General features: G+C 42.6%; 1 protein-coding gene across 1 annotated transcript; it reads left to right on the plus strand.

The window, feature by feature from the left end:
• Positions 1–419: 419 nt before the first annotated feature.
• Positions 420–24,833, plus strand: LOC136768168 (perforin-1-like). The gene is made up of 3 exons (XM_066722218.1): positions 420–499; positions 15,187–15,762; positions 22,989–24,833. Exons 2-3 carry the CDS (start codon positions 15,215–15,217, stop codon positions 24,190–24,192), a joined length of 1,752 nt encoding a protein of 583 aa, XP_066578315.1. The 5' UTR covers positions 420–499; positions 15,187–15,214; the 3' UTR covers positions 24,193–24,833.

The following is a 24,833-nucleotide window of genomic DNA, read 5'->3' on the forward strand; positions in this document are numbered from 1 at the left end:
ACATCAAGTAAGGACCTAAGGCGGACCTGTTTATAACATTCAGTATGTTTGCAGAGAGAGAGAACCAGAGAGAATGTTACTTCTGGGACCTAAACAGAAAGTTCCCTAATAAACATCAAACAGGATAATGCATTTTATGAATCTAAACAAGTGCAGTAAAATATTAGTTTAGTCTATCATATTAATACCATATGGTCCTTATATCAGTTTGCATGTTCCATTTCATGCCTATAGAAATTCTAATTAATTTAACTACAGTAATGATCACAAAACCTTCAAACTATCTTAGCTCTATAAAGAATGAGTGCAGTTACTCTTTGTAACGTGGTGGTTGGAATTAGCTCCCCTCCCCTAAATTTGTATATGTGGTTTCACACTTAAGAACCTTTATACACATAGTTTTGCAGGGTATGCATGTACACACACTATAAGTATTTTGACGTCAACTGCTATTGACCAATTTCAGACCTTGCTTAAACTCTGAAGTGCTCTTTGAAAGGTATGTGGCAAATATATATTTTTTTACAGTTTTATTTTTAAAGCATGCACATGATAACAAGCCTATGAAACTATACACGATTTAGGTTCATTGTTTTACTTTTACTACAATCAATAGTTTTATGTATTTCAGTTTAAGGGCAGCTATAAAATACTCAAAGTGTCATGGTAACTTTAAAACCATGAGTTCTTATAACTATTCAAATATTTATTCTCAAAAACCTAATCATAACATACAGACCAGTGCTTAATTACTCTTGCTGTGGTTTATTTTTAAGCAGTTCATACAGATTGTTCTTGAACTGTATTTTTAAATCAATACTGAATACAGATTTCTGATTAGCTGTTGATGCCTGTCTCTGCTGAACATCAAACTGTGATTAATTGTTCATCTAGGTTTGGATTGCAAGTGGGAGTTTGTTGCCATCTGATTTTGCAGATGCCTAAACTGTTTGGTTAAAGAAACTGTAACACTTTACAATAATGGGCATTCATTCCTTGTGAATTCCAACAATACAGAAAAACACATGAATGCATTAGATTATATTAATTTGTAATTCAAGTATGTGAATTCATAATGATTTAAATGGTTTTATTCATATGGAATCCCATTTGAATAAATAAAGTTGATCATATGTATAAATCATATCTTCACATATACATTTTTTTCACAACCCCCTGCAAGCGAGTAAAAGGGTATGAACTAATTATGATACATGGCTGTTAAGGGTTAAGGGTTTTTTTCTCCAGAAAATGAATTGAATAATTCCTTTGCAACAAATGGTGGTAATCACATGTACAAATCAAGACTGGGTATATGAATAAAAGTGCCCTTTTAAGCAAACTAAATCTATGGATTCATCACAATTTTGAATTTAAAAATGTAATTTTTCTTAGAAAGAATCATGCTTATTTACAATTTGAAGTCATGACTTTTTCATGTTATTTCCTGCATGAGCAGACCATTTTAGAACGTTTTAGAAGAAAGTTTTAAAACAAGATGAGGCCATTCGACCCATCATGCTTGCCTGGTGTTCATTAACAACTAAGTGATCCAAGGATCACATCCAGTCTATTTTTTAATGTTCCCAAATTGTCTCTTTCACTAATCATTTTTTTTTTTACACTAAAGTAAACATTTTCAACACTGTGTAATTTTTTTTTCAACATACAGTGCTTGTATTCACTGAAGTTTTGTTTTTCAATAAACTATTTACTATATATTTAGCCAGCATACCTCACAGCTCAATACAGTCCACACAGGACACATTTCTCCACTTTCCCTGCATGAGCATGTACCTCACATAGCATTGTGACAGCCCTCTCCAGGTGAACACTTTTGATCCGGGAATATATAGCACTGCAATAAATGCTCCTAAATCGGTGGGATAATGTCCATGAATTTTATTTTTCATGTGATGCGCCTGCACTATTGTACTCTGTACTATGTGCAGTAGCAATCGCTTATTGAATGAGTTAAAGCATTCAGTATAGTGCCATTTGGACCTGGTGTTTCACTCATAATGTTTTCAAAACACTGGCAAAAGCCCACAAATTATAACTGTCATTCCCAGTAGGACAAAAATCACTTCCAAAATGAGCTCTCTTCAATTTCCATCTCCGATCCATGTTTATGTGCGGGGTAATCACTGTATCCACTCAATCGGAGTACAGTTGTAAGAAAACCACTGTAATGCTATTCAATGCATGTGTTTTTCAAGCACATTAAATACTCTAGACAGGTAGGGATCGCCACTTGAGCGTGAGACTGATTGTATTGCAAAGGGCAGGCAGGATTATGTGTTATATTTGATTTATTATCAAAATAACCAGATTTTAGCTATGCTAGGTAAACGTGTTTATAACTTATTTGCCACATTTATGCAGCTAAAACGCCGTAGGCATGTTTAATATTTATAGTTGAGAAAAGTCACGAATGGGTATGTACAGTGTATTCAGGAACACCGAGTAATTCAAATACCATATCATTCAAATTGACCGGCTCGGCATTTCTAGTGTTAAACGATTTGGGCCAATGTTTTTTGGTCCTCAATTTGCTAAGTTTTTATATACATTTCTTCTGAGTAGTATATTGTGATCTTATAAGCCCATTGTCTGGTCAGGATCCCCTAGGGCCCTTAAAATACTGGACCAAGAAGTTATTGACCTCTGGTGCAGGTGCTAGCAGGTTTATTCTTACCTCCCATTAAACAACTATTTACAGCCAGACTTTTGTTTTAAACAAGAACAGTCTCTATTTGTCTCTCACCCAGTCCTTTCTCCAAAGATGAAGTCCTTTCAAGATCAGCAGAGTCCTGGGCCTTGTCTCCCTCTGCTAAGCACTGCTGTACCTTTTGTTCTCAAGTATATTTGTTTATTTCTTTAACCAAGTACTTCCTTTTACCTTATTTTACTTTTTTGCTGTGATTGTACTTGACCACTGCTATAGTTTTCCCAAACAAAACAAAGCAAAACAAAACTAAACTCACAAGAAATCAAAAGCATACAATACACTTGGCATACTCCCTCCACTCCCCAAACACAACCTTTCTTATATTGCCAGAAGGCCCCACCCTTCCAATACAGACAAATGTAAGCACTCTGGGAAGTGTAGTTTGTTACCCTGTCTGCCCCCATGCCCTATTTCTCACAATATATCATACTATAATATAACCATCAATTTTCAACTGAATCTGTATCAAGTGTGCCCCAGTCTATCTCTTCTAAGAACTGCCTCATAACGTTAAGGTTTGGTTTTCTAAAATTGTAGACCATTGTTTTAGATGTTTAAATTATGCCTCAAAGCGAACCATATTGTGATCGCAGTTTGCCATTGATTCTCTAAATAATATTCCTAACTAAAATAGGTGTCTCAGCAGATACAATCTCGGCAGCACAGGTTATTCAAAGGGACTTAGATAATATTCAGTTGTGGGCCGACACCTGGCAGATGAAATTCAATGTGGACAAGTGCAAGGTATTACATGCAGGTAACGAAAATGTCCACTATAATTACAAAAGGGGAGGAATAGAACTAGATGAAGCAACCCTGAATACGTACAGCTTCCAATCTGAGGATTAGTCTTTGGTGTGGAACCTTATCAAAAGTTTTTTGAAAATCTAAGTATATTATATCATATGCTTTCAAGTGATCTACAGCTGCAGTTGCATGTTCAAAAAGCTCCAATAAATTAGTAAGATGATCTGCCTCATCTAAACCCATGTTGACTATCTCCAAGAATATGGTTTTCATTAAGATGCTCCTCTATTTTATGTCTAATAATTTTTTCAAACATTTTACAAGTAATGCAGGTGAGACTGATTGGTCTGTAATTTCCTGGCTCAGTTTTGTCTCCTTTCTTGTGGATTGGTATGACATTTGCTGTCTTCCAGTCAGTTGGTACATCCCCTGTTCTTAGTGTCTTTTGGAATATTTGAGTTAGCGGACTAAAAATATTTTCCCTCATTTCTTTAAGTACTGTTGGAATATACCATCTGGCCAAGATGATTTGTTTGTTTTTAATTTTGCTAGTCCCTTTAATACCTCCTCCTCATTTATCCCGATCTCTCTTCGGATTTGACTGGACTGATTGTTAACCTGCGTTATGTTATTCATTATTTTATACTGGTACACAATTATATCGTCTATTGATGATAATGACAGCAATCGACAATAATCTGTTTAATTAGTTGGACTTTAGCTATTGCATCAGCACACAGTCACCTTCAGGGTTACCCTGCTCTCGGCAGACTCTTCAAATTGACTTTTGAATTCTGTTTTATTGTTCAAGCAGAATTGCACAGATATACAAAATAATAATATTAAGAAGATGAATATTAAGAACTATGTGTCAGTTAAAAAACAATACAAAAATAAGTGTAGCAAATGTGTTCTTTCAGTCTTGTTGTTTGTGGGTGTTCCGTGCCAAAAATGTTAAGTTCGCTAATTGTTAAAAGAGAAATCTGAAATGGTAGCCTAGTACTGTAATGTCTACATGCTGAACTTTTAAAATACTCACCACCAGATGTCACCCTTGTCTCCATTTGCCCTATTTCCCTCAGAATCATTCCTTTATTAAATTAGCAATCATCAATCACCTCACCTACCACTCATACCCTTGGTCATCAGTCCTTGTATTTATACCCTCCCCTTCCAATACTCTAATGCGAAGTCTTGCAATCTCCTTGAGTTTCATTTCTAAGATGACTATTATAAGAAGAACATGCCCAAATGTTTTTCCTCGTTTAATAGTCAGACTTAGTATAACGCTTTATTCTCAAAGCACTTGCACATGTATGACTGCAATTATACTTCTCAATTTGTTATCTTGACAGCAAAAGCTTTACACATACAAATTTTATATTATGTTCAATATGTTGAATAAACAGGTTATACTCTTGCATTGAGGTTCATTCAGAGACGTATGGAAATATGTTGAGGTTTTTACAGCTGCGAATAACCTGATGGACACCTATTCCAACTTGTCACACTACAAATAATTTGTCTCTCAGCTGCAGGGTATTAAGCACAGCTTTATTATATTTAAGTAAAAATTAAATAATAATACATGCATTTTTCTCACCCCTCCCCCCCAAGAAAAAAATTAAAATATGTAATGCCATTAAACGATGGTCATTTAAAGCCCCATTCACACTGAAATGCCGGCAACTTTTGCCTGTTTTTTAACGTTGCATCCCATTCACACTGGGTTTGAATGCCGGAAAATTGCCGGCAAGTATGCATTCACACAGAAAACATAGATTGCAGACAGCGCTGTTGTCAGGGTTTCCTAGCCATTACCCTCTATCCCCACTAAAGGCCGCCAATGTTACCCTGCCTTTTCTAATTCAGATTCAAATTCAAATTCAAAACAAGCTTTATTGGCATGATATGTTTTCACACAAGTATTGCCAAAGCAATTGGGTACATTGAAATTATATACAACAACATTAAGAACTTTACAAATATAAAATAAAATATTGTTATTTACATATATTTTACATGGTTAATGTGCTGTGTTGTTGGTTTGGAGACATGGTTGTGGTTCTCTGGCTGTGTGGCAGGCTGTGATCTACTCTGCTGCGATCACAGCGCAGTCTCTGTGCTCCCCCAGCACCACTCTGAGCTGTCTCTCTCTCTCTCTTGCACGCTCCCAGTCCTGTCTCTCTCTCTCTCTTGCTCGCTCCCAGTCCTGTCTCTCTCTCTCTCTCTCTCTCTCTCTCTCTCTCTCTCTCTCTCTCTCTCTTGCTCGCTCCCAGTCCTGTCAATTTTCAATTCAATTCAAGGGTGCTTTATTGGCATGACAAACAGTTTTGTAGTGTTGCCAAAGCAGTTGATATTATATACATACATTGAAAAATAAGAAAAGGTAAGAAAAAGGAGAAGAAAAAAAATTTGAAACAGTACAATATAATTTATAAATAAAATCTTAATAGACATGTACATTTACTTTATTTATAGTTTACAAGTTTACAGCTGGTGCTCCTGTATGTTTTCACAGTGAGCCCCTCAGGCTGTGGCAGGCGGCTACATATTGGGCGGCCAGGGGGGCTGTGTGTCCCTCCCCCAGGAGGATAGCTATTTTTTTTTCATTTATCAATTCAGAAAATGATTTTATAATATTTATGAATTTATTAAAGAATGTGTCCCTTAATTTGGCATATTTATTGCAGTGAAGAGGAAGTGCATCTCTGTCTCGACCTCTCCTGTCACTGAGCCTGTACTTGGTCAGGATCCGTCTCTGCTTCGTATCTCTGACAGTGAAGAGATACTCTGCCAGGGTATATTCTCTGTTTAGGGCCCGATAGCAATGCAGTTTACTTTGGGATTTGGTTTCATTGTTCCAATGTTCCAGATAGGAGGTTTTGGTTATCTTCATGATTTGGTTGACTCTAATTGGGGGCAGGTAAGCAGTGCTGACCTGAAGCTGGTCTCTGTTCGCAGTATTAGCGTGGGTCAGTGCCGTGAGCTTCAGGGCCAGCTGACTTAGGGGACTCTTTTCAGGGCTGAGCTCTTGGGTTTGGAGGGCCTTGTACTGGAGTAAGTCTGACTCACTTTTCTTCAGGTGCATCCAGAATTTCAGTGCTCTTTTCTTTATATTAATGAGAGTTGTGAAGCGGCCTAATTCTGCCCTGCATGCGTGGTTTGGTGTGTTCCTGTGCACCTGCAGTATGTTTTTATAGAATTCAGCATGCAGGGTCTCTATTGGATGTTTGTCCCACCTAGTGTAGTCCTGTTGACTGAGTGGACCCCATACTTCACTTCCGTACAGCGCAATGGGCTGGATCACACTGCCCTGCCTCACTCCCCGCCCCTGAGTGAACAATTCTGTTCTTTTGTTGCCAATTTTTACTGTACATTTGTTTTCGGTGTACATTGATTTTATAATATCATAGACTTTACCCCCTACACCGCTTTGAATAATTCTGTAATTAAATCCCTTGTGCCAAATGGAATCGAATGCCTTTTTGAAATAAGTGAAACAGGCAAAGATTTTGCCTTTACTTTTTTGGTGGACGTGTTTGTCTATGAGGGTGTGTAGGGTGTAAATATGATCTGTAGTGCGGTAATTCGGGAGGAAGCCAATCTGACTCTTACTCAGGACGCTGTGCTCGGTAAGGAAGGCCAGTATCCGGGCTTTGATGATACTGCAGAACACCTTCCCCTGGTTACTGCTCACACAGATGCCCCGGTAGTTGTTAGGGTCGAATTTGTCTCCACTCTTATAGATTGGGGTGATCAGACCCTGGTTCCAGATGTCAGGGAAGTAACCGGTACTGAGGACCATGTTGAACAATTTAAGCACAGCCTCCTGCAGTTGTGTGCTGCTGTGTTTGAGCATCTCAGTGCTGATGCTGTCCGGGCCACAGGCTTTTCTGGATGGAAGTGCCTGGAGCTTTTTAGATATTTCCTGTAGGATGATTGGAGTGTCAATTGGGTTTTGATTATTTTTAATTGATTGTTCGAGTAATTTCAGTTTTTCCCTGGTTTCAATTTGTTTGTGTGTCAGATCTTTTGTTGGATATCTTTATAAAGGTTTTCAAAGTATTTTTTCCAGATGGTTCCGTTTTGTATTGCCAATTCTTGTTGTTTTGTTGAATTTAAATTGTTCCACATTTCCCAGAACTGGTTTTGTTCAACAGATTTCTCTATGTCTGTGAGTGTTTTGTTTGTGTTTTTCTGTTTTTTATTTTTAAGGGTGTGTTTGTAGTGTTTTAGGGTCTCACAGTACTGCTGGCGTAGGTCTGTGTCTTGTGGTTGATGATGTTTTTGATTGGATAGGTGCCTTAAATTTGTTCGTATTGATTTACACTCATCATCAAACCATGTCTGTGTGTGTGTGATTCTGGTTGATCTTTTTCTTTGTCTTTTTAAGATTTCCCATTGTGGCTGCAATTTGAAATATTTGATTGATATCATTTATGGCCAGATTTAGTCCTGTCACGTCAGGCTGGTACTGTGAGCTGAGGAAAGTGTTGATGATGTTGATTATTTCTGTAGAACTGATTGCTTTGTTAAATTCCTCTGTGCTGTTTGGAGCCCATCTGTATGTTTGATTAAGGTTGTACAACTTACTGGGCTGTGTCTGTGTGTTGGTGGCCTGACTTCTTCTTTTCAGGAACACTGCCTGACAGTGAATGCACTAATGAAGGAGGGGTCCATGTCAGTGAGGGTGTAGTCGACTATACTAGTCCCAAGAGTTGAGCAATACGTGAACCTCCCTAAAGAGTCCCCTCTGATCCTGCCATTAAGGATGTGCAGGCCCAAGGCTTGGCAGAGATGCACTAACTCTCTCCTGTTCTTGTTCACCGCCCCGTCGGGGTTGTTCCTCTGGGTTGTGGTGGGGGTGAGGTACAGAGGGGCCTGGCCGAACACATGGCTGTTTCCCTGTGTGCTGATGCAGTCAGGCTCGGTGCCTGTCCGGGCATTGAAGTCCCCACAGAGCAGCACATTCCCCTGGGCCTGGAAATGGCCGATATCTGTGTGGAGGGTGTTAAAAAATTCCTCATTGTAATAGGGGGATTCAGAGGGGGGGTTATACACTGCACACAGGTATATATGGTTCTCACACTGGACTATTCCCTTCTTAATTTGAGGGCACAATAACCTCCCTGTAGCCCAGGGGGCAGTGTGTGGGCACCTCTGCACGGCACCATGTCTCCAACAGAACTATGACATCTAATTCCTTAATGCTTTTAATGAATTCAGGGTCTGTGCTCTTTAGCCGAAAGCCGAGGAGTTCAGGCCCTGAATGTTCCAGCAGCTTACTGTAAATGAGCTCATTTTAGCCAACATTGTACTTAGTGGAATAAAATGCCTATCAACAATACTAAGACTCTGACCCTGTCCTGATTTAGATGCACCCTGTCATGGAGGTGCCAGGGGCGCACAGAGGGGTGGTGTGCCAGGTGTACATTGGGCAGGGTGGCGCAGCCTCGGGTGATCTCAGTGTTCAGAGCACTGATGATGTGTGGAGGGGTGTCGGCTCGAGGCAGCAGTGTGGAGATTATTATTTTGGAGTCGGGAAACTCCTGTGTGGCTCTCTCTGCCACCCTCCTCACAGCCCCGGCGGTGCCCTGCTGCAGGGAGCCCAGGTCATTGGTGCCGGTGTGGATGATAATGCAGGGCCCGCTCCGTGTCCCTGTCCCCTGTCGATGAGCAGCACCACCTCAGCATCCAACTGCCTGTTGGTTGACATGTTGGGGGTGGACGGGGTAGCGGCGGTGGTCGGGGTGGTCGCAGCAGTGACGGTGGTAGAGGTGGTCGCAGCAGTGACAGTGGTCGTGGCAGCGGCGATGGTCGTGGCAGTGGTGGTGGTCGGGGCATCTGCGGCAGCGGCGGTGGTCATGGCAGTGGTGGTGGTCGGGGCATCTGCGGCAGCGGCGGTGGTCGTGGCAGCGGTGGTGGTAGGGGCAGCCGGGGCAGCGGCGGTGGTCGTGGTAGTGTGTCGGTGGAGCTGATCCTCATGGTCGGTGCTCTTGGGGGGGGCAGGTGTTGGGAATGATTTCTCCTTCTCTGCCTCTTCTTTCAGTTTGTTGAAAGAGTTTTCAAAGGAGGTCAGGCTGGCCTCGCTGCCCTGGATCAGCACAGTCCCGCTGTGGTAGATGTTGACACTGAGCACTGTGCCGTCCGGGTCCGAGTCCTCCCCAGTGAGAACCTGCCTGCCGTAGCTGATTCCCCTTTTCTTAATGTTGCTGTATGTCCGGCACACAGCAGTGAAGAAGATGAAGAAGATCTCTCTCTTGCTCACTCCCAGTCCTGTCTCTCTCTCTCTCTCTCTTGCTCGCTCCCAATCCTCTCTCTCTCTCTTGCTCACTCCCAGTCCTGTCTTTCTCTCTCTCTCTCTTGCTCACTCCCAGTCCTGTCTCTCTATCTCTTGTTGTTCCCAATCCTGTCTCTCTCTCTCTTGCTCGCTCCCAGTCCTGTCTCTCTCTCTTGCTCGCTCCCAGTCCTGTCTCTCTCTCTCTCTCTCTTGCTTGCTCCCAGTCCTGTCTCTCTCTCTCTCTTGCTCGCTCCCAGTCCTGTCTCTCTCAAATTCAAATTCACCTGGGTTCTTAACTCCCGTGCCCTGCGGTCCTCCCTGAGAGACCATGACAGCTGTGGCCATGTGGACGAGACGCTACAGAAGCCTGTGGATCCGAAGAGCAGACCCGGACCGACAATCTGGACGTGTCTGTACAAGTGCGATCATCTCCCCGTTTAAAGATATGGCAGAAGCAGTAAAATACTCCGAAATGGATATTTAGGAGACGTCACACTACTGTGTTACTGTATATTTTTATATATTAATATTATTATTATTTTTATTTCTTGGCAGACGCCCTTATCCAGGGCAACTTACAACATAAGTGCAAACAAAGTGTCAGCGTGGTGATGTGCTGGGTGTAGGAGAGCGCAGGATCGAGGGTGACTCCTAGATTTTTAGCGGAAGAAGAAGGAGAGAGTGTGGTGGATTCCAAGGGGATCAAGATGGAGAGATCAGCAGAAGGTGAGGAAGAGTGGGGGAAAAACAGGAGATCCGATTTGGAGAGGTTGAGCTTGAGGTGGTGCGAGTGCATCCAGGCAGAAATAGCAGACAAGCAGGAAGAGATACGAGAGGGGATGAGAGGGTCAGAAGAGGGAAAAGACAGGAAGATCTGGGCATCATCAGCGTAGAAGTGGTAGGAGAAACCATGGGAAGCGATGAGGGGGCCCAGGGAGTGAGTGTAGAGAGAGAACAGGAGCAGGCCCAGGACGGAGCCTTGGGGAATGCCTGTGAGGAGAGGTTGGTGGGTGGATGAGGAGCCTCGCCATGTCACTTGGTAGGACCGGTCACTGAGGTAGGAGGAGAACCAGGTGAGAGCAGTCCCAGAGATTCCAAGGTCAGCGAGGCAGGAGAGGAGGATGGAGTGATCAACGGTGTCAAATGCTGCGGAGAGGTCAAGGAGGATGAGGACGGAGGAGAGGCCGTCCGAGCACAGCTGAGGGAGTCAGTGACTGCCAGGAGAGCCGTCTCAGTGGAGTGAGCTGTGCGGAAGCCAGATTGCATAGGATCAAGGAGTGAGTGTTGGGACAGAAAGTCAGAGAGCTGACGGTGGACCGCCCACTCGAGAGTCTTGGAGAGGAAGGGGAGTAGGGAGACAGGGCGGTAGTTCTGAGGAGAGGTGGCATCAAGGGTTGGTTTCTTGAGCAGTGGGATGACAGCAGCTTGTTTAAATGCAGAGGGGAAACAGCCAGAGAGGAGGGAGGAATTGAGGAGGGAGGAGATAAAGGGGAGAAGATCAGGAACACTTGCTTGGAAGATGCGAGAAGGGAGAGGGTTCAGGGCACATGTTGTGGGTTTGTGACGTAGGAGGAGAGCAGAAACTTCAGCATCTGAGAGAGGCGAGAATGAAGAAAAGGAAGGTGGGAGGTTTCGGTGTGATGGGAGATGAGGGTGGAGTATTGAAGAGCCTGCAGATGTCTGCAATCTTGGAGGAGAAGAAGGAGTGTTGTTGACAGTGGATTCGAAGAGAGATTGGAAGTAAGACTTCTTGGCTGAGGTGAGAGAGGACGAGAATGTGGACAGTAGAGAATGGTAGAATTCGAGGGCAGCTGGGAGTTTGGTCCTTTTCCACTTCTGTTCGGCGGCACGCAGACTAGTTCGGGTTGCGTGGAGAACAGTAGAGAGCCAAGGCTGAGGAGGGGAGGGATGGGCAGGATGAGATGTGAGAGGACAGAGAGAGTCAAGGGAGGAGGTGAGTGAGGAGAACAAAGAGGAGGTAGCACAGTTGACAGATAGATGGGGAAAACATTCAATGGAAGGTAAGAGAGTGAGGGCAGTGGAGGCAAGGGTGGAGGGGGAGACAGAGTGGAGATTATGGCAGAAGGTGACAGAGGGAGTGGGTGGAGTGGGGAGGTAGGGGAGGGAAAGGGAGAAGGAAATGAAGTGGTGGTCCGAGATGTCCATGGGTGTCACGGAGAGTGTTGAAGGGGAGCAGCCTCTAGAGAAGATGAGGTCTAGCTGGCGGCCAGCCCTGTGAGTGGGGGGAGATGGGGAGAGAGAGAAGTTAAAGGAGTGAAGGAGAGGAAGAAATCCAGCACAGTGGGAAGGGTTGGAGAGGTGGATGTTGATGTCTCCCAGGAGGATGGTAGGTGAGGACAGCGAGGGGAGGGAGGAGAGAAGAAAGTCGAGTTCATCCAGGAAGGAGGTGAGTGGACCAGGTGGACGGTAGAGAACTAGAAGGAAGAGGTGAGAGGGAGAGGTGATTTCCACTGCATGGAATTCAAAGCTGTGGGTCGAGATAGAGGAGAGAGAGGGGGGGACAGAGTAGAGGAGAGAAGGGGAGAGCAGGAGTCCTGTTCCTCCTCCCCGCCCGGTAAGACTAGAAGAGTGGGTCAGGACGAACAGAGAGGATAATGCAGAAGGGGTGGTAGAGTTGTCTGGTGAGATCCATGTCTCTGTGAGAGCAAGGAAATCCAGAGACTGGTGGGAGGCGAAGGCGGAGATGAAGTCTGCCTTGTTGGAAGCTGAGTGGCAGTTCCACAGGCCCCCAGAGAGTGGAGTAGAGGGGAGGGAGGAGGAGGGGGGGAGAGGCAGAGAGATGAGGTTGGAGGGATTAGGGAAACAATGGCGCGCAGGTGCACGCTGAGAGGGAGGAGAGAGCAGGATAGGAATCTGAGAGATCGTCATATAGGCAATACAATCCACTGGGCAGCGCAACGCTGATTATAATATTCACAAATATAGTAGCTTATTGTTTGTGTGTTCTGTATAACTGCATACGGTGTGTTTAAATAGACAGTAGGATGCGGTCAATTTTCAGACTGTCCGTTCACAACGTATATTATTTGGTTGTATCAGAAGTAGTGAAATGTGTTAGACTACAGGTAGTATTGCCGTCATTATTATTATTATTTATTTATTGGCAGACGCCCTTATCCAGGGCAACTTACAAATAAGAGCAATACAAAGTGCATAATAGTTCAAAGCATTTTTGCAGTTCATTTTTGCAGTTCAAATGCAATTTACAAATTCAAATTTACAGAAGCGTATAGGACATATACAGTAAACAATACAATGTAGTCATATGTATTTGTTATTGCACACGTTATGCTGCCATTTCTTATATGCACTAATCATGTAAAATGTAAATATCTGGTGTTTTATTACAAAAGGAACCGAGCTCACTTGATTATTGCAATATGATCTGAATCCTGAGAAAACATGGAAGTGAATCAGGAAAATGACCCCAAGTTACGTTTGTACACAAGACAAGTGAACAGCAGCGCTGACTGATACATTGTTTCAAAGCAAACGAAACGAACCGATTTCGTTTGAACCGAACCCAGTGTGAGGGGGTAACACGTTTGCCTGTATAGAGATAATATATTTAGTATGATTTATTGGTACATAACTTCTGACATGTGTGACGATAGTTAGCATTACATATGCCAACCTGTTGGTTCATCAATAACACTCAGAGTTGCTGTGACTATATTATTTTCAACCTCCGCCATTTCTTTGTTTTCTGCGTTTCTCCTAACTGTCACAGGTTCTTTGTTAATGGTGGCTTAACCTTGTCATGTAGTGGTCGCAAAAATGTGCCCCTATTCTGATTGGTTACGGCAGTTAGCTGACTAACTAGTTAGCTGAAAATTGCCAGCAACGATTTGGCGGTGATGACCCATTCACACAGACTTTGCCGGTGATTGTTTCAGTTTGAATGGGGTTTAAGACACATAGGCTTAATGACTACAACCCCCATCCCCGACCCATATTTGGATTCAATTAGCTGCCTTTTATTTTTGTGGGAGCTGTAAGAGTCTCGATTTGGTATGGCCCTTATTTTGATCAATGTTGTTATATATATACAGCTCTGGAAAAAATTAAGAGACCACCCCAAGTTCAGAAATCAATGTTAAGTGGTCTCTTAATCTCTTAAACTAATATATCCATAGTTTTCTGTACAATGATATATATACTATGGATATATCAGTTTATTGATTGCCACTAATTAAAAAAACACTTGTGTGCATCTATCTGTTGAAGAAAACATTACAATAAAGAAATCTCCACCAAATACTTTCTTACCAACTAACAATTAATAATTACTCATAAGTTACTGATATTCAGCAAGGATCTGTAAGATTGGTTAAATTAATAAAAAAAAAATGTTCATGCAAAAATGTCTGCACTGCACGGTCACAGTTAATATACACAACCGGCCAAAAGTTTTAGAACAATTGGAGAAAAAAAGGAAATCATTGAATCATTTTGTTTAACAAAATTTAACCCCTTAACCCTTGTGTGCTTCCCTTAAATCCCATGTGTACTTTTCACTGTTTGCCAAGTGTTTGGTATCCCATGAAAGCTGAGCTGAGTGTCAGCTTTCTAATGATGTAAAGCATTCTCTGATGTGAAAAAAAATGTTTTTATACCCCCCACCCCCCCATTTATAATTCTGAAATGGGGGGGTGGGGGGATACTTAGTCTGAGTAGGAATACAAAATCTCACAAAATATTGACAATTATGACATATTCTGGAACGAGACAGTCTACTGATCAAAACAAGACCATCAACATTTTTGTAGAAGCAGCACACACCCGTAGAGAGCTAAAAAAACTCTTTTTTTTTACATAATTGGATCTGAACTTCTCTGTGTTTTATAGAACATCAAATAATATATACTGGATTAATCGTTAGGTTGTTCTGAACAAAACAAGCCTATTAGCAAAGAAACTGAGTGATCTGTGACCATCTGAATGAGACCCCCCCCCCCCGGAGCAGACTGTACCCCCTGGGCTCTGAATTATGGCGGGCGACACGGAAACTGTAAATCGGATGTGTCTGAGAATTAAACGTGCTGGTAGCCAAAAGAATAAACTTTCAAACAATGTGCACATTGTAGGAATACATCCATATCAATTTATAACTTTTTTGAAATGCGTTTTTCTGGATTTTTTTGTTGTTATTCTGTCTCTCACTGTTAAAATACACCTACCATTAAAATTATAGAATGATCATTTCTTTGTCAGTGGGCAAACGTACAAAATCGGCAGGGGATCAAATACTTTTTTTCCTCACTGTATATATATGATCGTATGCAGCATTTTAATACTTACAAAAGTGTAGCATAACTACCTCATTTATGTTTACATTTTAAATTATTTGTATAAAGCATTAAAATGTTATAGAAACATTCATTTTTGTATTTGTTTTTAAAAGGACAGTGCTGTAGCCAAAGGGGATTTCCATGATGATAGAGGGTGTAAGGCGAATCACTCTCCTATATGGGCTCCTTCAAATCCTCTCCCGTCCTGTCGTCTTGGGAACTCTGATCACCGGCACTCCAGTTCAATGCCAAGAGGCTGAGTTTGTGCCTGGCTACAACTTGGCAGGTGAAGGCTTTGATATTGTAAAAATGGAACGTAAAGGTGCCTATGTGATTAACATGGAAGACTGGCAAAAGGCTAATGGCACCTGTACCCTTAAACGTAATCGTTATATAGGTGGGAAATTGCAAAAGATCCCTTTGGCAATAGTGGACTGGAGAGCCCTCTCCAACTGTAAGATGAAGGTATCCAGCACAATCTACGAATCAAGCGAATCTCTTGTGAATGACACCACTTCCAATGTGGAAAACAACTGGAAAGTTGGCCTAGATGTGAATGTCAACCCCAATGTAAAAGTTGGAGTTGCTCTGGGAGGCACCCATTCCAGAGCAGCTAATTATGCCATGAAGAAATCAAAGGAAGATAAATACAGTTTCACTAGCCATCAAGTTGATTGCAAGTTCTACAGGTAAAGTATGGACTGTAATATCAAGGTGAATGTGTAAATGTTGAAAAGTCTTTAAGTAAAATGTTTATTTTATGGAGTTATTTTCCATCCTGTTTAAAGTTTTCATTCTTTTTCAAAAAATCTATAAACATATAAAACAGAAAGAGAGTTTGGGGAAAATATTGAATATGTGATGAAGATATCTGAAGATAAGGCTTCCATATCCCCAACAGAACCTTTCAGTCTTGATCCTGTGGTCAAGTTTGTCTGTATTTGCTTCATTTTATGCATAGTGTTCAAATACCATAATCATTTCAAATGTTAATGTTCTAATGATCTAGTGGAACCATTCTTATACTACAGTTAATAGTAACAGTTATACATGTTAATATGTACTCAGACCAAATATATTATTTGTCACTCTCTAGTTGGCTTTAATAATTCAGAATTTACTGTTATTTTCTTATTTTAAAGGGCATCACAATTGGAATGTTAAGCTCAATACCAGCAAAACAAATCATTTTAAAATGTATCATATTTATGTATTTATTGTTATAATAACAACGATAAGTTGCAACCCCGGTTATCTGAAAAAGGAAGCACTGCCCGAGGGGCACTTCTGTAGGAACCCGATCAAAACAGGTCCCTTCCCACTTGTTCTATAAAACGTGACATCAGTGCAAGTTTGTCCTCTTTTGCCAGGAGCTAGGACTCCTGTGTGACCTTGCAGCCCTTGGGCAGTGCTTCCTTTTTTCAGAAGCATTCGCAACCTATTGTTATCTTTCAAGTCAGAAGCACTGCCCAAGGGGGAGGGGTCACTGTATAAGAAAACCGTTGCAAGGGAGGAGGCAGCGAGCTGATAAGGGAGCCTGCCCCGAGGTGTACCACTAGGGGGCCTTGGCAACACAACTCCAGACAGTAACCTCAGGTACCCCGTAGGGCCACACCTGAGCCGCCCCGGAGCGAGGACCTTAATCATGCTCTTACCGGGAACTGTCTAGAATCAGGATATAGAAAGTGGGGCTACAGGGTGTCAACTCTTACGCCCTCTGCAAACAATACCAAGGCCGGCTGCTCTACTAGTACAGCTAGGAGCGAGGCTGTATCTACTTGCACAATATCTGTTGCGGGCAATCAAGCAACCTGTGCAGCCTCCACACATTATCTTGGCAGTAGGAACGGGGCCACAGACCCAATGAAATACATATCTCGTGACAGCAAGACCTTCATGCAGTCAACTGAATAGTACAGAGTGGAAGAGCTCCACTGTGCTGACAATTTAGATATCGTACAAACAAACTATATACACCACGGTGTGTAGGAATGAACTCATGCACCACCCATGGAACACAGGAGCAGTTGTGATGCCTGCTGGTTAGACCAGCTAATGCAGGGCAACATTAGCTCTACTGTGTTGACAAATTAACTATATACACAGTGGAAGACGAGAGCATGCTCACGTGCTTACCACTGAGGGCAGCAGCAGCAGACTCTTGCTCTATGGCATACAGGCAGAACGGGCCACAGACATGCTAAGCAATGAACTATGTACACAGCGAAGCAGCGAAACTTGAGCGCCATTAGCTGGGAACAGCGGCAGTGAGCTCCATTCCAAACATTTTCAGAATGGAGCCACAGTCCTGCTGTTTAACACATATTATATATATAAAAAGAGTACAACACAATGCATAATGAACGAACTATGTACAGGGTGGCCTCGTAAGGCAATGTACCTGGAGGCCGCATGCCAGACCCTGGGAACACATCGACAGGGCTGTTATCAAGTCCAGGAGCAGCTTGCGTCGGTGCTCGACTGGAAGGCATACTTCCGGTGGAAGGGAAGACACGGTTTAAATAGCTTCATCAGGATGCACTTAACAGGGGCAGAGACTGGGAGAGGAAAGGCAGGAGCCAGAGCCCATAGGCTATTGGGGCTCGACTGCAACTAACACCGGGTTCCCAATCGAAGGGACCGGTCCCGTCATGTCCAACCTGTAGAACCGTTCAAATGTAAGTGGCAAGACCCAAGCTGCAAGGGGGTGTCTGCGAAGGGGGTGCCTTGAAAAAGGGCCCATGATGTGGCAACACCTCAAGTCAAGTGGGCCACCAGGTGTTCAGGCACCGGGGTCCCAGTAGACTCGTAGACCATGGTAATGGTGTCTACAATCCAATGTGAGAGGTGCTGCTTTGAAAGCACCTGGCACTGTGTCCGCACTCCATAAGACACAAACAATTGGTCTGAGCGCTGACTGTCCTTAGTGCGTTCCAAATAGCACCTGAGGGCCCGCACAGGGCAGAGCATGTGAAGCCGACTCTCTTGCTCTGAAAAGAAGAAAAGAGGATGAAAACCATTAACTCAAGAGACCTGTTGACATGAAATGGAGACAGCACTTTCATGAGGAATGAAGGGTTAGGCCATAGCATGACCCTGGAACCATCTCCCGCAAAAGGGACACATGATGGGTGTATGGACAGGGCATGTAACTTGCTCACGCGTTTTGCAAAGGTGATTGCCAGCAAAAACGCAGTCTTAAGTGACACTAGCTTCAGCTCAGCTGAGTTCAGTGGTTTAGTGGCTTGGAAATGTGCGTCCCGCACTACATCAAAGCACCATGCGGGCAGTGAAGGGGTGCGAGGGGGCCGTAGCCTTCGAACTCCCTTTAAAAACTGCACAGCCAGGAAATGAGACCCAGGGGCTCGCCATCAATCTTGACATGACATGCTGAGATGGCCGCCAGATACACTTTGAGCATGGACGGGGGCTTGCCCTGGTCCAACAGCTCCTGTAGGAATAATAATATGACCCCAATGGGGCAATTAATTGGGTCTTGACCTCCATCTAGGCACCAGGTGCTAAACGTCCACCAGCGGTAGGAATACTGCGACCTCGTAGAGGGAGCTCTCACTGACTGAATATTGGCTATTACCACGTCTGACAGATCCCAGGCAATCAATCACTCCCACTCAGGGGCCAGGCCCAGAGCTGGAGGAGGCCCGAATTGGGATGCCAAAGCGTGCCCTGAACCTGGGACAACAATCCGCTCTCAGTGGGAGCTGCCATGGCTCTCCGTGAAGGAGGGCGATCAGGTTTGCAAACCAGAATCTGCGAGGCCAACGTGGGCTGCTAAGGGCCAGGGCAGTGAGCTTTGGGGGGCTCCTGCCTGCCAGTCAGACGCTGGTGGAGATGGGGCTGTGGTTGGGGTGGTTGGGGCTGGTGGTTGGGGCTGTGGCCTGGGCCTCCCTGCCGGCAAGCAGCACAGACATCCTGTGGGCCTGGGGTGCAAAGGGGTAAACCCGAGCCAGCTGCAGGGACTTCTCCCTCTCTTAGAGATCTCTTGCGATACACCAAGGCTCAGGCTGGGCTGCCAGGCCTCGGATTTTACTGCTACTGCTAGCACTCCTGCTGTGGAGGAAAAAGCCCTGTGGACAAAAAACCAAAACAGCAAGCAGTCGGAATATATAAGGCACTATATTAACATGACTATAATTTTTAAAGTGGTCTATTTGTAGCCAAAACTCGAACCAAAAGCGCAACCAGAGCCCTGGAGCACGGACGGAACAGAGTCGGATTAGCTATCAATAATATCTTGACAGCACTTAGCTTTTACCATCCAAGATGTAGGACCTCACTTACTGTACTTGCCTGTGTAAATTGTAATTTTGAATTTGTAAAATGTATTATTTTGAATTTCTGTGTTTTAGTTAAATTGAATTTGTAATGATTTGCCTTTAACTTTTTTGCACTTTGTTTTGTGTCTGCCAAGAAATAATAATAATAATAACTAATACAATACAAATAAACACAGACAATAATAAACAGTGGTGAACAACACAGCCGTTAAGCCAGCACAAATAGAAGGAATTTGGAAATGTCAATCGCTCAATTACGCAATGTGAAATGAAATAAAATGAAAATAGAGTTATATCATTATTAGGCTTTTTACTGACCTACAGTGAGGGAAAAAAGTATTTGATCCCCTGCTGATTTTGTACGTTTGCCCAGTGACAAAGAGATGATCATTCTATAATTTTAATGGTAGGTGTATTTTAACAGTGAGAGACAGAATAACAACAAAAAAATCCAGAAAAACGCATTTCAAAAAAGTTATAAATTGATTTGCATGTTAATGACGGAAATAAGTATTTGACCCCTTCGACTTAGTACTTGGTGGCAAAACCCTTGTTGGCAATCACAGAGGTCAGACGTTTCTTGTAGTTGGCCACCAGGTTTGCACTCTCAGGAGGAATTTTGTCCCACTCCTCTTTGCAGATCCTCTCCAAGTCATTAAGGTTTCAAGGCTGACGTTTGGCAACTCGAACCTTCAGCTCCCTCCACAGATTTTTCTATGGGATTAAGGTCTGGAGACTGGCTAGGCCACTCCAGGACCTTAATGTGCTTCTTCTTGAGCCACTCCTTTGTTGCCTTGGCTGTGTGTTTTGGGTCATTGTAATGCTGGAATACCCATCCACGACCCATTTTCAATGCCCTGGCTGAGGGAAGGAGGTTCTCACCCAAGATTTGACGGTACATGGCCCCGTCCATCGTCCCTGTGATGCGGTGCAGTTGTCCTGTCCCCTTAGCAGAAAAACACCCCCAAAGCATAATGTTTCCACCTCCATGTTTGACGGTGGGGATGGTGTTCTTGGGGTCATTCCTCCTCCTCCAAACACGGCGAATTGAGTTGATGCCAAAGAGCTCGATTTTGGTCTCATCTGACCACAACACTTTCACCCAGTTCTCCTCTGAATCATTCAGATGTTCATTGGCAAACTTCAGACGGGCCTGTACATGTGCTTTCTTGAGCAGGGGGACCTTGCGGGCGCTTCAGGATTTCAGTCCTTCACGGCGTAGTGTGTTAACAGTTGTTTTCTTGGTGACTATGGTCCCAGCTGCCTTGAGATCATTAACAATATCCTCCCGTGTAGTTCTGGTCTGATTCCTCACCGTTCTCATGGTCATTGAAACTCCACGAGGTGAGATCTTGCATGGAGCCCCAGACCGAGGTAGACTGACAGTTATTTTTTTGTTTCTTCCATTTGCGAATAATCGCACCAACTGTTAACACCTTCTCACCAAGCTGCTTGGCAATGGTCTTGTAGCCCATTCCAGCCTTGTGTAGGTCTACAATCTTGTCCCTGACATCCTTGGACAGCTCTTTGGTCTTGGCCATGTTGGAGAGTTTGGAATCTGATTGATTGATTGCTTCTGTGGACAGGTGTCTTTTATACAGGTAACGAGCTGAGATTAGGAACACTCCCTTTAAGAGAGTGCTCCTAATCTCAGCTCATTACCTGCAATAAAAGACACCTGGGAGCCAGAAATCTTGCTGATTGATAGGGGATCAAATATTTATTTCCCTCATTAACATGCAATCAATTTATAACTTTTTTTAAATGCGTTTTTCTGGATTTTTTGTTGTTATTCTGTCTCTCACTATTAAAATACACCTACCATTAAAATTATAGACTGATAATTTCTTTGTCAGTAGGCAAACGTACAAAATCAGCAGGGGATCAAATACTTTTTTCCCTCACTGTATATTATCACTTGTTTGCATTCATATGTTACTTGTTTTGAATAGGTTACTATATTTTTATGAATTCTTTCCACTCGAAATTTGAGACTGATGTATAGTGCCAAAAGTAGCCAAGGTGGCCCCTCTGATTCCGCTTCCCTTCCTAGAGGGAAGACCACAGCTAGCAGCACCATTTAAGCTTTCTGATCCCCTTGCTGCTGTAAAAACTATATTGCCTTGCAACCATTAGGCCTAGGCCTTAAGCTGTGGACCCCCAGAGATTTATTTTCTCAAAAAACAATCTGCCATCCATAGTTTTTGTTTTTCTGTGCACTTCCGTAGTAATTAATAATAATTGTTAAATAACAATAATGTCTAATGTACAGAAATGGCAAAAGAGGACGAACCTGCGCTGACGTCATGTTTTATAGAACAGTGGGAAGGGACCTGTTCTGAGTGACGAGCGCAGGGGCCAATGGCAGCTTTGATAGAGTGATGTTTTGATCGGGTTCCTACGGAAGTGCGCAGAAACCCCTCCTCCTTGGGCAGTGCTTCCGACTTGAAAGATAACCATAATTACAATTAAACAAATGCCTAAAATGACCAACATAAAAACGATAAGAACCAGAATCTTGACAAAGATTCTAACAAAATATATGAATCAATCCACAATCAATCAATTTTTATTTGTATAGCACCTTTCGCAGGGTAGCCACAGAGTGCTTTACAGAGTGATAAACATATCAAAACAACATAAAACATAAATTGAATAAATAAATAAACCTTTACATTTGAAATGAATTAACATAAATTAAACAAACATAAAATAACCAACATTAAATAAACCATTAGGGACAGAGGAGAGAAAAAAAAAACTATGGATGGCAGATTGTTTTTTGGGAAGATAAATCTCTGGGGGTCCATAGCTTAAGGCCTAGGCCTAATGGTTGCAAAGCAATATAGTTTTCACAGCAGCAAGGGGATCAGAAAGCTCTTAAATGGTGCTGCTAGCTGTGGTCTTCCCTCTAGGGGGTGGGTCGGGTGGGACATCAAAGAAGGACCGTGGAAGCATCAGTCTCAAATTTCGAGTAGAAAGAATTCATAAAAATATAGTAACCTATTCAAAACAAGTAACATATGAATGCAAACAAGTGATAATATAGGTCAGTAAAAAGCCTAATAATGATATACCTCTATTTTCATTTTATTTCATTTCACATTGCGTAATTGAGCAATTGACGTTTCCAAATTCCTTCTATTTGTGCTGTCACTGTGCTTAGTCCCGCCTTCAAGAAGTAAATTACCCAATCAGTCAAGTCATATATTTAAGGCAAGAAATCAATCAGACAATCAATCAATCATTTACAGGAAATCTGAAGAGCACTAAAGCATGTCATTCGCATTTTCATTTTTTTAATTTGTTTTTCTTTTTTATGGGCATTCTTTTGCGTAGGCTGGATGTAATATGCTACATAAGTTTAGTACCAGCCTGTACAATACACTCTGTCATTAATGGCAAAATGTCTTGCTGGGTGCTGGGTGAGTTGACTCTGTGGCCTCCCTTCTGAACATGTGTTCCATGGTCCATGGGTTCGAACATACAGTAGGCGTATTATGCCCTTCTCAGGGCTGCATTACCCAGAGCAAACATCATACTGAATTTTACTGGTTGTTAATTTACAAGCATCTTTTTAATTATTTAATAAGTTATTTTATGTCATTTGTTTGCAGGTACAGGCTGGTGACAAATCCCCCAATTCACAATGAATTTCTAGAGTCTGTCAAGTTGCTGCCTAAGAGATACAGTTCTGAAACCAAAGAGCAGTATCGCAGTCTAATTGACACATACGGCACTCATTTCACCAGGCATGTGCAGCTAGGTGGAAAAGTCAGTAGCATCACATCTATCAAATCCTGCCAAGCGACCATGAATGGAATGACTGACACTGCAGTGAAAGACTGCCTTGATGTGGAGGCCTCTGCCACTATTGCTATGACAGGCTCAGTGAAGACTGAGGCCCACCACTGCAAGAGTTTGCTAAAGAAGATGAACTCAGCACAGAGTTTCAGCAGCATGTTCAGCGACCGTCACAGCGAAATCATTGGAGGACAGATCGATACAGCAGATCTCCTCTTCTCAAGTGCTGACCCCACCGCTTACAAGAACTGGCTTCAGTCCATAAAAACTATGCCAGATGTGGTGTCCTATGCTCTTATTCCCCTTCACACATTGATTCCGATTAAAGATCCTGTTCATAATGGTTTAAAGCAAGCATTGGTAGACTACATACTTGAGAATGCCCTTTTGAAGAAATGCTCAGAAAAATGTGAGATAGGAACCAAATCTAGTGCTAGGGACTGTTGTGCCTGTGTCTGCAATGCAAATAAAAACCTCAGGTCCAACTGCTGCCCAGCAGCAAAGGGACTTGCTGAGCTCAACGTGTATGACCTTAGAGCAGAGAAACTATATGGAGACCTATGGACAGAAACAGATGGTTCAGTTCGGGTTTCATATGGTGAAAAGATTAGAAGGACTGGAATTGTTAATAACAATGACAATCCAATATGGAGAGAACGATTGGAATTTGTAAGCATCAAGATAGACATGGCCTCTAAATTAACATTTCAAGTGTATGATGAAGACAGTGTTTGGAACAGTGATCTGCTGGGGGAATGCTCTTTCACACTTAAACAGGGAACTGTGAAAGACATCTGCACATTTCAGCATGGTACATTCTTTTTCACCTATAATGTGCAATGTGCCCCTAGTCTGGGTGGCTCTGAGTGCAATGACTACATTTCCTCTCCCATGAGTCCCAGCCTTTCAAAGAAATTCCAGTCAAGAAATGGCATTTTCGCCATTTTCGAGATTCATAACTATGAAGCCAAAACACACAACCTAAAATTCAACACCAATGTGACCCAAGGAAACTAGCAAAAGTTAAATACAACATACATCATGTGTCTTCTGCTGAATTCCATTGAGCAACATTGAAAAGTGTTAATTTGTTTAGATTTGTTTTTAGCATCCACCACACAATGTTCTATAAAACAACCCTTAACAGATAATTTGTTAAATCACCCATCAAGTGAAATTGTTAGTTATATGTGAGTATTGCGAAGGGCTTGAAAAAACACAATAAACTGAGTTTATGAATAGGTTATATTTGGAAAATGAATCAATTTATTCATGCTCAAGAGGCCCCCCTGATCACTGTCAGTGTCTATAAATGTACTATACCTGAAGGAAACTCCATTGGGAGAATGAAAAAAATGAATAGATTGTTTTCCATATTTTAATTTGTAATTCAGTTGTCATCTGTATTTTCTTTACCAGAGGATTCCAAATATACCCTGCATTATGACTATAATGCTGCATCAACATATTTATAATATGCCAATCCCCTTTTTGGTTTATATTGGTATTTGGTTGAGTGTACATTATAACTTCAGTAGTAAAGGTCTATTGTGTGTGTGAATGTTTTCTCATTCTGTAGTTTTGTGGTCTTTCACTGTGTTGTGGATAGTAATTGTATCTTTCCTTGCATAAAGCATTTTGCATTAAGCATTTTAAAA

Source organism: Amia ocellicauda, chromosome 14 (assembly GCF_036373705.1).
Source record: "Amia ocellicauda isolate fAmiCal2 chromosome 14, fAmiCal2.hap1, whole genome shotgun sequence".
Classification (NCBI taxonomy): Eukaryota; Metazoa; Chordata; class Actinopteri; order Amiiformes; family Amiidae; genus Amia; species Amia ocellicauda.

Bases quoted from the DNA above. Each gene is read 5' to 3' on its own strand.
- LOC136768168 (XM_066722218.1), top strand. From the start codon at position 15,215: ATGATGATAGAGGGTGTAAGGCGAATCACTCTCCTATATGGGCTCCTT. The intron at 15,763-22,988 runs GTAAAGTATGGA...ATTTGTTTGCAG, and splicing joins GTTGATTGCAAGTTCTACAG to GTACAGGCTGGTGACAAATC.